At 40.7% G+C, this 13,806-nt stretch overlaps 1 protein-coding gene across 2 annotated transcripts in view; it reads left to right on the forward strand.

The window, feature by feature from the left end:
- Positions 1-13,806, forward strand: part of LOC132815734 (tensin-3-like) — a 449,058-nt gene that overhangs the window by 173,680 nt on the left and 261,572 nt on the right. For both annotated transcript variants that reach the window (XM_060824846.1, XM_060824847.1), the window contains one exon: positions 12,154-12,191. In XM_060824846.1, the coding sequence (XP_060680829.1) occupies positions 12,154-12,191 (38 nt within the window). The remainder of the gene's footprint in view (positions 1-12,153; positions 12,192-13,806) is intronic.

Raw genomic sequence — 13,806 nt, forward strand, 5'->3', positions numbered from 1 at the left:
GTCTGTAAGTACTCAAAAAATAGCTTGGATTGTCAACTCCCATCTGGATGCTGTTCAGCAAACTGAAAGTTTTACAGTCAGGTGAGGAGATGGAGGATGGGGAGGGGGTGGTCACAGTTTTCATAACCCCTTCTTGCAACAATTTTAATGTTTTAGTATCTAGCTCTCATATCTTAATTGAGCTTTGTTAACCAGACAAAAATGAAGGAGAGACATTTTTGAGGTTTCTTGAGTCAGAGTGGAGTTTTATTCCCTAGAAAAATAATAGATGAGTACAAGCATACATAGCTTACAAAGAAGGTGGGGTGAGGGGTATTTTCTTCAGCAGGAAAATGAAGGCAGTTACATTTTAGAGGTTTTTAGATTCTTTAAGTTATGAGAATGATTAGATCCAAGGCTAGCTGTTTAGTTGTTATCTTGAATTCTGCATCATGAGAAGGTTGCAGATGCCCTGGAGTTTTCAATAAATCATTGTTCTGCCAAATTATTTTTCATCGGCTAGTTCCTCAACTTGTGAGGTTTCGAAAGGGGAGAGAGAGGAGCTTTCTGCATTTATGCTGATGTAAGTCGGTTGTTTTTCCCGGCAGCTTTGTTGTCAAAGCAAACTACCCCATTTGTTTGATTGCATGTTCGAAGACTAGCACTTTTATGAATTCAACACTCTACAGGTAATCTTGCATCACCACAACGCGAAGCTGTTGTACAAGTGTGAGTAAAAAATAGATGTGTCTTTTTTAATGTCTCACTGAGTTTCAGTGCCTCTTAATGAGAAATGGAAATTCTGAATCAGCTAGTTTTGTTCATTACATGTGAGTTCCTTGCGCTTATGAAATTATCAGAGCAACCATTTCAGCTCAGCAGTGTCCTTTTTTTAAAAAGTCTATTTCTCGTTCATTAAAATCTCAGGTTTACAAGTCAAATATTGAAAGACGAATATTGTCATGATCATGAACCATGAACCAAGATCACTATTGGACTTTTAACAAAAAAATGTATTCAAAATGTGACGGTGAACAGTATAAAGATTACTGTAGATGTAAATTCAGTGACTGCCTGGAGAGGAACCCTAGAATATCACACCTGAATGTGTCAAAGATGCTTCAAAGGGAGAAATGCACTGTAAACTGTAAGTACCTCTGTTCTGGAATATGATGGGAGAAAAGGCAGCAATATAAGTGAGAGGCTTGTTTCCACTTTCAAGAATACACAGGGGCAGGAATTAAAAGTGAGTTTCACCCCTTGGATGCGCGTGTATATGTGTGTGTGTGTGTGCTTCTGGGTTGAGGTATCTGTGTATTGTTCTGAGCTCAAGTGTAAGTATGCTGTATGAGTCACAGTTGAAGAATCATCCAGTAGTCACCTTGGCATTGCAGGCAAACAAATTGCTAAGTTGAACTGCTGGAAGTTCATCAGTAAGCTCGTCAAACAGAAACCGATCAAAGTAATTTCAGCCAATCGTCAAAGCCAAGAACCTGAATTGACTGCTTAATTATTAATAATCCACAATCTATCTATCTTGAATAACTCAGCAATTGATATACATATGTTTTAAATTTTTAGGTTCTTTTAGACTTCTATTGAAAGTGAGAAGTGTATATTGTATTATTATTTCTTCTCATGTTTAGTAACTAATAAACCAATTGTTTCATCAACTCAAGAAAGTCTGGTTAAATTGGCACCTTTTAAAACTCAAATTTATTTGTTTTGGGCAAAACGTATCCACAAGGGGGTGGATCCCTTTTAATGAACTTGCTGTGACCAGCCAAGACAGCAGGAGCCATCTCAGATGGGAGCTTGGCAATTTAGTATATCTTGTCTGGAACAGTAACTAATTAGAGCCATTTTACCTGGGAATTGGTTTGCACAAATTGAGGGCATGTGTCCTTTAAAACCACAGATACACCCAGTGTAAATAGAAAATAATTAGAGGATAAATTGTCCCTTTCAAAAACGTTGCAGAAGGCTTTCTCAAATTTGTGCTACAACTGTACAGAAATGACCACTTTCAATGTCAGTCTTGGAGAATTTACTCAAGGAAGTTACTTGAGGATTTAAAAATTCTATCCCTTGAGTAACTAAAAGATTTAGCAAGGCTGTCAGGATTAGAATTTTACCTGAAAGCCTGAAATTTTAGAAGTAGTATCGAATGGCTTACAAGTGGAAGGTGAGGACTGCAAAACTGAGAGTAAGCATGGAAAAGATTAAAATTGGAGCAACGGAAATTAGAATTTCAAAAAAAAAATGGGAGGAGAGGGAGGTAAAGGCAAGTGAGAAAGAGGAGAAAGCCGAGGGAAAGAAATGAGAAAGGGGGGACAAAGCTATCAGAGAAGAGGGAGAATTTCAGGAAAAAGAGGAGGAAAGGGAATGTGAACCAGGACAGCTCGAGCTGAGGAATAGGAATTCTGTCATGTCTCAAGGCAATACTAGTTCCAACTCAAGGGCAGAGGCTGCTGAATTTGCACATTCAGTTCTTAGGTTCGAGGAGGTTGAGGTGGAATCCTTATTTATCTCTTTCAAGCAGGTCATGCAGTAGTTCAAGTGGTCAGCCCAGCATTGGCCCTTATTAATGCAGAATAAGCTTGTGGGGAAGGCTCAGGAAGTTTATTCCCTTTTGCTTGAGAAAAATATCACTGATTATGTAAAAAGGTAAACTGCGTTAGCTTAGGTACATACCAGTTACTGCCAGAGGTGTGCCAGAAAGAATTCTCACTCCACTCCCCCTGCCCTCAAAGATCTTACCAGACAGACATGTAATTTGAAAGCCTTGAACAATTTACTTTTGACCAGTGATTATGGTCACTTATAAAGAAAGTCTCCATGTAATAATTCTGCTTGAGGAGTTTAAAACACCAATATGAATGGGTCTAGAGAAACAGAGTGACAAGGCAGGCAGCCATGCTTGGCTAATCGTTGTGAACTGTTTAGTGAATCCCTGTTTTTATATAAAAAAAACCTTCCGTTGTCACCCGTCGACTGGAAATTCGGGGAAAATGATAAGAATGCGAACACCCCCGAGAGAGAGGAAAATGTTATGAGCTCTTTTCAGGACATGATTTGGAGATGCCGGGTGTTGGTCTCGGGTGTACAAAGTTAAAAATCTCATAATGCCAGGTTATAGTGCAACAGGTTTATTTGGAGGCACTAGCTTTCAGAGCGCTGCTGCTGCATCAGATGGTTGTGGAGGTTAAGACCATGCTCACGGAATTTACAACCAAAGGAGTCCAGTGTCATGGAGATGTGAGACAGTAAACAATCTTAGTTTGTAATGGTTTCTGTTTTTTGATATGTAAGTCCCAGAACTTCTTTTAAATTACGTTCTCAAGACAAAAATCACACAACACCAGGTTATAGTCTAACAGATTTATTTGGAAGCACTCTCTTTTGGAGCGCTGCTCCTTCATAAGGGGATTGTAGACAATAAGATTGTAAGACACAGTAATTAAAGCAAAAGTTTCCAGTGTGATGTATTGAAATTATATATTGAAAAAGACCTGAATTGTTTGTTAATTCTGTCATCTTTTAGAATAACCGTGTTGGTTTCAGTTCTTTCATCTGTAAATCACAAAACCTTTTTTTAGAAGTGACATTCTCAAGTGCACTTCAACAATTGGTATCATATCGGCCCAGATAAGGTACTGAAGGTGTTAACTCCCTGTGAAGCTGTCTGTGTCACAATGGTCAGACTGATACTAATCTTAAAAAACAGATTTACAGAATTTTACATGGATTCAAAATTTTGAGTAAAAATGTAAGTTTGCAAGTATAAATTCACCCCACAAACTTATATGCGTATGTGTGCATATGGGTGGTGGGGGGTGGTTTATGAAAGTCTGTGAGAGGGTGTGTGTGTGTGTGTCCATAGTGCAATGGAATCACCTGTAGTGTGACATAAACCCAAGATCCCAGTTGAGACCATCCCCATGGGTACCATACTTGGCTATCAGCCTCTGCTCGGCATTGTTGCCTGTCTCAAAGTCCACCTTGGAAGGTGGTCACCCGAAGTTCCGAGGTCAAATATCCTGGACTGCTGAAATGTTCTCCGACTGGGAGGGAACACTCCTGTCTGTTGACTGTCCATTCATCCATTGCCTTCGCCTTTGTTTGGTCTTGTCAATGTACCATGCCTCAGGGCATCCTTGCCTGCAGGGTAGGCGATAGACAACGTTGGCTGAGTTACAGGAGTACCTGCCACATACATGGTGGGAGGTGTTCCCGCGCGTAATGGTGGTATCTGTGTCGACATTCTGACACGTCTTGCAGCGTCTACTGTCACGAGGTTGTATTGTGTCGTCCTGAAAGCCAGGCAGTTTTCTGTGAACAGTGATGTGTTTGAGGTTTGGTGGTTGTTTAAAGGCGAGCAGTGGAGGTGTGGGGAAGGTCTTGGCGAGGTGCTCATCCTCATTAATAATGAGTTGCAGCTGCGAAGAACATGGCGTAGTTTTTCGACTCCTGGGAAGTACTGGACAACGAAAGGTACCTTGTCGGTTGCAACTCATGTCTGTCTCCTGAGGAGGTCATTACGGTTTCTTGCTGTGGCACATCAGAACTGGTGGTCGATGAGTTGAGCACTGTTCCCCGTTCTTATGAGGACATCATCGAGTACTTCCAAGTGCCCATCATGTTCTTTCTCATCTGAACAGATTCTGTGAATGCCTAAGGCTTGTCCATAGGGGATGGCTGTATTAATATGTTTCAGGTGGAAGCTGGAGAAATATAGCATCATGAGGTTATCTGTGGGTTTGCGGTAGAGCGTGGTGCTGACGTGCCTGTCCTTGATGGAGATACATGTGTCCAAGAATGAGACAGTTATTAGTGAGCACTCCATGATGTGTTTGATGGGATGAAATATGTTGATATCACTGTGTAGTTTTTTCAGTGACTCCTCTCCATGGGTCCAGAGGAAGAAAATGTCATCAATGTACCTGGTGTATAATGTTGGTTGGAGGTCCTGTGTAGAGAAGTCTTGTTCAAACCTGTGCGTGAGCATGTTGGGGTGCAAATTTGGTCCCCATGGCTGTTCCATGTGTCTGGATGAAGAGCTGGCTGTCAAAGGTGAAGATGTGATCGAGGATAAAGCGGATGTGGTTCCCCTGTTCAAGAAAGGGAGTAGAGACAACCCTGGTAATTATAGACCAGTGAGCCTTACTTCAGCTATTGGTAAAGTATTGGAAAAAGTGATAGGATTTATAATCATCTGGCAAAGAATAATTTGATTCGGGATAGTCAGCACGATTTTGTGAAGGTTAGGTTGTGCCTCACAAACCTTATTGAGTTCTTTGAGAAGGTGACCAAACAAGTAGAGCTGAAAATGTGTTGCTGGTTAAAGCACAGTAGGTTAGGCAGCATTCAAGGAACAGGAAATTCGACGTTTCGGGCATAAGCCCTTCATCAGGCTTATGCCTGAAATGTCGAATTTCCTGTCCCTTGGATGCTGCCTAACCTGCTGTGCTTTAACCAGCAACACATTTTCAGCTCTGATCTCCAGCTTCTGCAGACCTCATTTTTGACCAAACAAGTAGATGAGAGTAAACCAGTTGAGGTGGTCTATATGGATTTCAGCAAGGCATTCGATAAGGTTCCCCACAGTAGGCTATTGTACAAAATGTGGAGGAATGAGATTGTGGGAGACATAGCAGTTTGGATCAGTAATTGGCTTGCTGAAAGAAGACAGAGGGTGGTGGTTGATGGGAAATGTTCATACTGGAGTCCAGTACCGCAAGGGTTGATGTTGGGTCCACTGCTGTTCGTCATTTTTATAAACTACCTGGATGAGGGCATTGAAGGGTGGGTTATTAAATTTGCAGACGACGTGAAGGTCGGTGGAGTTGTGGATAGTGACGAAGGATGTTGTAGGTTACAGAGAGACATAGATAAGCTGCAGAACTGGGCTGAGAGGTGGCGAATGGAGTTTAATGCGGACAAATGCGAGGTGATTCACTTTGGTCTGAGTAACAGGAATGCAAAGTACTGGGCTAATGGTAAGATTCTTGGTAGTGTAGATGAGCAGAGAGATCTCGGTGTCCATATACACAGGTCCTTGAAAGTTGCCACCCAGGTTGACAGGGTTGTTAAGAAGGCATACAGTGTTTTAGCTTTTATTAATAGAGGGATCGAATTCCGGAACCATGAGGTTATGCTGCAACTGCACAAAACTCTATTGCGGCCGCACTTGGTGTATTGTGTACATTTCTAGTCACTGCATTATAAGAAGAATGTGGAAGCTTTGGAAAGGGTGCAGAGGAGATTTACTAGGATGTTGCCTGGTATGGAGGGAAGGTCTTATGAGGGAAAGGCTGAGGGGCTTGAGGCTGTTTTCGTTGGAGATAAGAAGGTTGAGAGGTGCCTTAATAGAGACATATAAGATAATCAGAGGGTTAGATAGGGTGGACAGGGAGAGCCTTTTTCCAAGTATGGTGATGGTGAACACAAGGGGGCATAGCTTTAAATTGAGGGGTGATGGATATAGGACAGGTGTCAGAGGTAGTTTCTTTACTCTGAGAGCAGTGAGGGTATGGAATGCTTTAGGAGAAAGTGAGGACTGCAGATGCTGGAGATCAGAGCAGAAAATGTGTTGCTGGAAAAGCGCAGCAGGTCAGGCAGCATCCAAGGAATTGGAGAATAGTCGTAGGAGGGCTCATACCTGAAACGTCGATTCTCCTGCTCCTTGGATGCTGCCTGACCTGCTGCACTTTTCCAACAACACATTTTCAGCTATGGAATGCTTTGCCTGGAAAGGTAGTAGATCTGCCAACTTTAAGTACATTTAAGTCATCATTGGATAAGCATAAGGACATACATGGAATAGTGTAGTTTAGATGGGCCTCAGATTGGTATGACAGGTCGGTGCAACGTTGAGGGCTGAAGGGCTTGAACTGTGCTGTAATGTTCTATGTTCTATGTATTCTATGTTCTATGAGGTGTCGGATAGTGCTCTGAGATTGGCAGTTGTTGGTGTTGAGTACTGAGCTGTTACCATCATGCTGTCATTGTGGGGAATGCTGGTGTAGAGTGTTGAAACATCCATTGTGACGAGGAATGTTCTTGGTTTGATTGGTCTGTGGGTGCTGAGTTTCTGTAAGAAATCTGCAGTGTCGTGACAGAAGCTGGGGTTCCCCTGTACAATGGTTTCAAGATGCCTTTGTCATAGCCAGGGAGGTTCTCTCACAGGTTCAATGGGACATCCTGGTGTATTGGCTTTGTGTATCTTCGGAAGGCAGTAGAAGTCGCCTACACGAGCGTTACGTGGGATGAATGTGCATAGTGAACTCTGAAGAACTGGATTCAAAGTCCTGATCAATGTGTTTAGTTCACGGGTGTGCTGTTTGGTCAGATCGGTCGGTAGTTGCCTGTAGTGTTCCTGGTTGTTCAGTTGTCGGTACAATTCCTTGCAGTAATCTGTTCTATTCTAAATGACGATGGCTCCTCCTCTATTTGCTGGTTTGATGACAGTGTTGTGATTGGTTTTGAGAGCCATTCTCCACAATCACCTGATGAAGGAGCAACGCTCCGAAAGCTAGTACATCCAAATAAACCTGTTGGACTGTAACCTGATGTAGTGTGATTTTTAAGTTTGTACACCTCGGTGCAACACTGGCATCTCCAAATCATTCTCAAGGTAGCTCAGGTTTTTAAACAACAGGCGTGAAGTCTGTCTGTGTCCCAATGCTGTGTCAGACTGACAAACCAACTGTGTCATTTTTACACGAATTCATGCAGTTTTTGAGCAAAATAAAATGTAATTCTGCAAAAAAATTCACTCCATAATTTAAAAGTAGTTATGGGATTTACATATCAAAGAACAGAAACCAGCATATCCCATAATAAAAGATGGAAGTTTTAGTCTCAGATTATTTACTATATCACATCTCCATGACACTGGACTCCTTTGGCTATAAATTCTATGAGCAGGATCTGAACCTTATCAATCACCTGATGAAGGAGCGGCGCTCCAAAAGCTCGTGCTTCCAAATAAACGTCTCGGACGATAGCCTGGTTATGGGTGATTTTTAACCTCCTCAGGACAGAAAGGATGGTTTCGCAATGAAAGGTGGGGCCAGACAAGCCTGTGTCTTTTCACTAGCAAAAGGTAAGGGCATATTTGGGCCAACTGTTGGAGGCTCTGGGAAATGCTGCAGGATTTATTGGGGCATGTTTGTCTGGTGAGCGTCAGAAAGCATAATAGACCAGGCTATGGCTCTGACTGCAGCTGTGAAACCCTGTAAAGGCACTCCTGAGAATGTGCATGAGGTTAGATTAATCTTTGAGAGTTACTGGGATTTTGCGTCTAAAGAAAGGTTGGCCACAGTTCCCAGAGTGAGGTGAGCGGGCCTGCTGTGATTCGGAAGGGTATCAGGACCAGCTAACTTGAACTTCCTCTTAGAGAATGCGGTAAGTCCAGTGGTGCTCACAAAGGGAATTGAAGAGGAGTACGTACCTATCCATATTTTCAGGTAAGAGTCATCAGAAGTTAGAGTGCATTACTACATATAATCAATCAGTCTTTTAGGACCTCAGTTGTACAGGGCATTGGTGAAACTGTATCTCAACTACTATGTGTGTTTTTTGTTTCCTTATTTAAGGAAGAATGTAAGTGTATTGCTGGTAGTACTGGGTTGCAGTAAGTTGGAATGAGCACGTCCTCTTATGAGGATAGGTCAGAACAGGCTGAGCTTGTTTCCACTGGAATTTAGAAGAGTGAGGAGTGACTTCATTGAAGTGTGTTATATCCTGAATGATCTTGAAAGTGGATGCAGAAAAGGTGTTTCCTCTTGGTGGTCAGTCCAGAACCAGGGGGCACTGTTTCAAAATTAAGGGTCACCCTTTGAGGACAGAAAATGGAAGTTGAGACTCAAACAGATCAGCCATGTTCTTATTGAATCGTGGAACAGGCTCTTCTGCTGCTCCTAATTCTTTTGTCTGTGTTCACTTGGTGCACCTTCGATTGTGACCATTTGGAACTAGTGACCACTGGATTTGTCCCCACTCTGCCTGTGGATGGACTTACCTGCTCTTGTGCAATGAACTGGCAGGGCCCAAGGTAAAAGCATCCCAGTGTTCTCTGAGATTCATCATGAGACAGGCCAACTGCGGAGCAAGTTGCTGCCTTCCTCTCATTCAGTTGTAACAGTTTTTGGAAATGTTTTTTGAAACATACAGCTATGATATCATAATTAAACTTAGCTAATCAGACCAAAAGTGAAGGAGAATACAAGTCTTGGGGCTAAAGACATCAAAGTGTATGGGGTGGAAGCAGGTTCTGTTTACTGAGTAGGTGGTCAGTCATGATCATGTTGAATGGTGAAGCAGGCTCAAAGGGCCGAGTGGCCTACATCTGTTCCAGTTTTCTGTGTTTCAAACAGTTTCAGTGCCTCTGGTAAAAAATGGTCATTCTAAGGTAGTTAGTTTCATACAATTCATTTGGGTTGTCTGGCTTTGTCCTGTAATCAGAGCAGTCATTTTTAGATCAGCTGTGTCCTTTTAAAATTCATTTTCGTTCCATGGAAGTCATGGATATTAAGTCAAATGATAAAAATGATATTTGTCGACTGTTTTCACTTTGATTCAGTGGGATAGTTGTGTTTGGCTTCCACATAAACACCGATGTGTATCATACACTTCCATTTGGAAATAGAATGTCTGTTGGGAATGGACTGACAATATATATTGCACATCATCAGAAAGAGTCTTTATGCATTAAGCATTTCGCAATATAAAAATATCCTTTGACTAATTTGACCCTGTTGCTCCTTGTCCCGCTCAACTTTCAGATTAATCTTCCAGTTTTTTGACTGTCATCTGCTTTACATTGTAAGTTGCAACATTTCAAGGCTGAAAAGTCCAAGTTATCTTCATTTTTCCATCTAATTAAGAATTCTGAAAGGTAAAATCAACCCATAGTTCTTTGGACTGTCTCCAACACTTGAACGTGATTGAAATGAATGTGACACTCGAGGTGTCACCTAATTTGGGAATTTTCAGCTTGACTGTGACTTGTATTTCATTATTTCAGCTGTAGAATACATAGTGCTGTTGACTTTCTTTTCTTTCTTTCTTGCTGCTCTGCATTGTTTGGAGTATTAAGTGTCAGATCTCCTGAAGCTGCTAAGTATCTTTGACCTTCTCTTTCAAACATATGTCCTGCCCATTTGTACTCCAGTTTGCAATGTGTCAAACTGCAAACTCTCATTGAAAATTAAAAATTCTCCTTGTCCCAACACTGAATGCCCACTCCCCAAATACTGCTTTCAAATCTTGTTCAACTTAGTATCAGAATCCATAATGTACCCTGAATTTGAATTTTATCAATAATCCTCTATTGAATTCTATCCAATGTTCTTTGGAGGTCTAAGTCTCCTGCATTTCATTTGGGATGTCAGTTCTTCAAACATTTCAAAAGAATTTGCCTGACAGCCTTCCACTTCTGAATTCATGTTGCTGGCTACTTATGAAATAATTACTCACTGTATAATCTTCCAGTTTACATTTGATAATTCATTCCATAATTTTATACAAACTCTATAGCTCATTGTTCTTGTGCTGCAGTGGTAATGTCCCTACCTGTGAGCCAGAAAGCCAGGGTTCAAATCCCATATGCACCAGAGGTGTGTGATAACATCTTTGAACATTTGGATTTGATTTATTTATTGTCACATGTATTTTGTTACAAAATACGGTGAAAAGTGTTGTGTATAAGCACAGAGAAATAAAACATAAAGGCAGAAGAACAAAGAAAAAAAAATGTTAAAATTTACAATTCTCCTTATTCAGTAAGGATCTGCATCACTTTCTGCCCTAGGATAGATTAGATCACTTACAGTGTGGAAACAGGCCCTTCGGCCCAACAAGCCCACACCAACCCTCCGAAGAGCAATCCACCCAAATCCATTCCCCTACACCTAACGCTATGGGCAATTTAGCATGGCCAATTCACCTATAATCTGCACATTTTTGGACTGTGGGAGAAAACCGGAGCACCTGGAGGAAACCCACGCAGACACAGGGAGAATGTGCAAACTCCAGACAGTTGCCTGTGGCAGGAATTGAACCCAGGTCTCTGGCGCTGTGAGGCAGCAGTGCTAACCACTGTGCCACCGTGCTTCAAGGTTCTCCATTATGATAAGGGAGTTGCTTATTCCTTGTCAAGTTAGTAGCATGACTAGAGCTCAATAGCCCATTGAGTACTGTTGTCTCAAAGTCATTCAGTCACCATTTAGGGCTGTGGAAGTGACTTGAAAGCAAATTCACCTGTATAATGGAAAACCCTGTGTTTCACCTCATTTCCCTGCTGGTAACCTGAACTAATCTAAGTGGCTGTTAAGACTTTGCCATAAGTAAACTGTTGTAACCGTCCAGTAATTGCAACTTTCAGAGAAGCACTTGAAAGAGCAGAAATCAAGAGTAATCAAAAAGGAGGTGTGATTGCTCGGCAGTAATTTGTTCAAGTTTTTGAAGTTTGACCACTTTTTCTTATTTTTAGTTATGTTTTATGGCACAACTAAAAGGATAGTTTTTATGACAATTCTGTCTTTTTTGTTAAAGTTCGTAATAGGTGTTATGGCAGCTAAAAACTGTTCATTAAACAATGAAAAAGACTCTCTTTCTAAGGACTTAATAATTGTAACATAATCATTGATCAGTTAGTTCTTAGTTTTGCCATCAATAAGCATGCAAACACCATCCATTGTGTGATTGAAAAAAAATTGAATGGCTGAAAAGCAGAAACTGGCAAAAATTCATGTAGAATGATATGTGTCCTTTGCAAATGGGAAACAGTGACATTTTAATTCTGAACATCCAGTTGGCTTTGTAGAATTTTAACCATACAATACCATTTCTGTTCTTAATTTCAAGGCACAATGTATTTCAGTTCTGAACATTTACATGCCTTTACTCCCATCCAGTTCCATTACATTAGATTGAAAATAGTTATTTGAAGGTTTCTTGATGGATCAAAGTATGGAATGCAAAACAAAAGTTACCAAAATGCATTTTATCTGCTTGAAAGCTTTCCAACTTAAAAAAAAAGGGGTAGATAATTGAAAGAGCCTCAAACAGCCCCAACAGCTTTTAGAATTTCAGCGAGGAGTTAATTTTGAAGGAAATGGCTTCTACTATCAACTACTGTATTTAATTTGTTTTCATTTTCTTTTCCAGTTTGCAAATACGCGTGTCACAAGAAATGCGAGTCAAAGGTAAGTCAGAATAAAAAAATGACTATTTTAATTATGGATCGATAGGAAATTTGACACATTGGCTTTTTACGCCTCTTTGCAGGAAGAACTTTGATTTTATGTTGTACCTTTAATCACCTGGGTATTTCCAAACCTCCATACCAATAATATACTTTTAAAGGGTATTTCCTGTTGTAATTTGGGATACACATCAAGTAATTTTTGTGCCGTGAGTTCTGACAAGTAACGATGAGGCAGTATATTAGATAACTTGTTTTTGTGATAATGGTTGAGGAATAAATAGCGACTAAGACACCAGCAAGAACTTGTTCAAAAATAATGCTTTGTGATCATTGCCATCTATCTGAGAAGGCAAATGGAACCTTGGTTTGACCTCTTATCTGAAAGGCAGCATCTCTGCTAATGGAACACTTCTTCGTACTATGACAAACTGGCAGTCTGGATTGCATATTCAGAACCCTGGAGTGAAACTTGAAACTAAGATGAGAATGCTGCTACTGAGCCATGGTTGATAGCACTGATTGGCCAAAAGAGCTTTAGATTAGATTAACTGCTGAAACAGAATTTACTTCTTAAAGTAAGCAGCTTGTTGCTTAAGTAATGAATGAAGTGAGTTAGGTAGTTTGTCTGACTGAAATTCTGAACATTTAGACAAGTAAAACTGAATTGTCCAATAACATACTCAGAATTTTGTTAATTGCACTGCCAATTGTTGAACATACCTGTTTTTTTTTGTGTGGAGACTCAGATTGGCGTGAGCTGAGTGATAGGAAGCAGAAAATAATGGCCAATGAATTTATTTTAGATTCGAAGAGGTTTGTAGTAGAGTTGCCAGGGGCAGGATTAAGATCATTTCCTGATCATATTAATCAACAGGACATTAACAAGTTGATGCAGTGGGCAGATATGTGGCAGATGAAGTTCAGTGGGGAGTGAATGCAGCGTCGGAGTTGCATTTTTGTTGGAAGGATGCAGACAGACAGCATAAATATATAGGATACAGTGTTAAAGAACTACAGGAGTAATTCATGCTGCTGGCTGTTTGCAAAGTGAGTAATACACTTCAGTGTTTTAATCTTAACAGATCAAAGGAGGTAGCAGGGTAGGTGGAGAGAGCAGTTAATAAAGCTTAAAGAAACCTGGGCTTTATTAATAGGGGCATAAAATATAAGAACAAGGAAGTGATGTTGCATTTCTATAAGATGCTTGTTAAACCACAGTTGGAGCATTATATATGGTTGTGGCCCCACAGTACAGGAAGGATGTAAGCACGTTGGAGAGAGTGCAGAAGAGATTTTGAGAATGGTTCCAGTGCTGTGAGATGCTTTAGTTCCGAGAATAGATTGGAGCTTTTGGGACTGTTTTACTTAGGGAGAAGACGACTCCAAGAAGATCTGTCAAACGTTTTCACAATCAGAATGAGTTAGACAGAGTAGATAGGGAGAAACTGTTCCTACTTGAAGAAAGGATCAAGAATGAGAAGGCAGATACTTAAAGTGATTTGCAAAAGAAGTGTATATAATGTGAGAAAAAACATTTCCACCCAAGTGGCTTTTTACTGAAATGAGAAAGATGGGTTCAGTTGAGGTATTCTTGAGAGCATTGTATTGATTGT

The sequence above is a fragment of the Hemiscyllium ocellatum genome, chromosome 5, assembly GCF_020745735.1.
Source record: "Hemiscyllium ocellatum isolate sHemOce1 chromosome 5, sHemOce1.pat.X.cur, whole genome shotgun sequence".
In the NCBI taxonomy this organism is placed as follows: Eukaryota; Metazoa; Chordata; class Chondrichthyes; order Orectolobiformes; family Hemiscylliidae; genus Hemiscyllium; species Hemiscyllium ocellatum.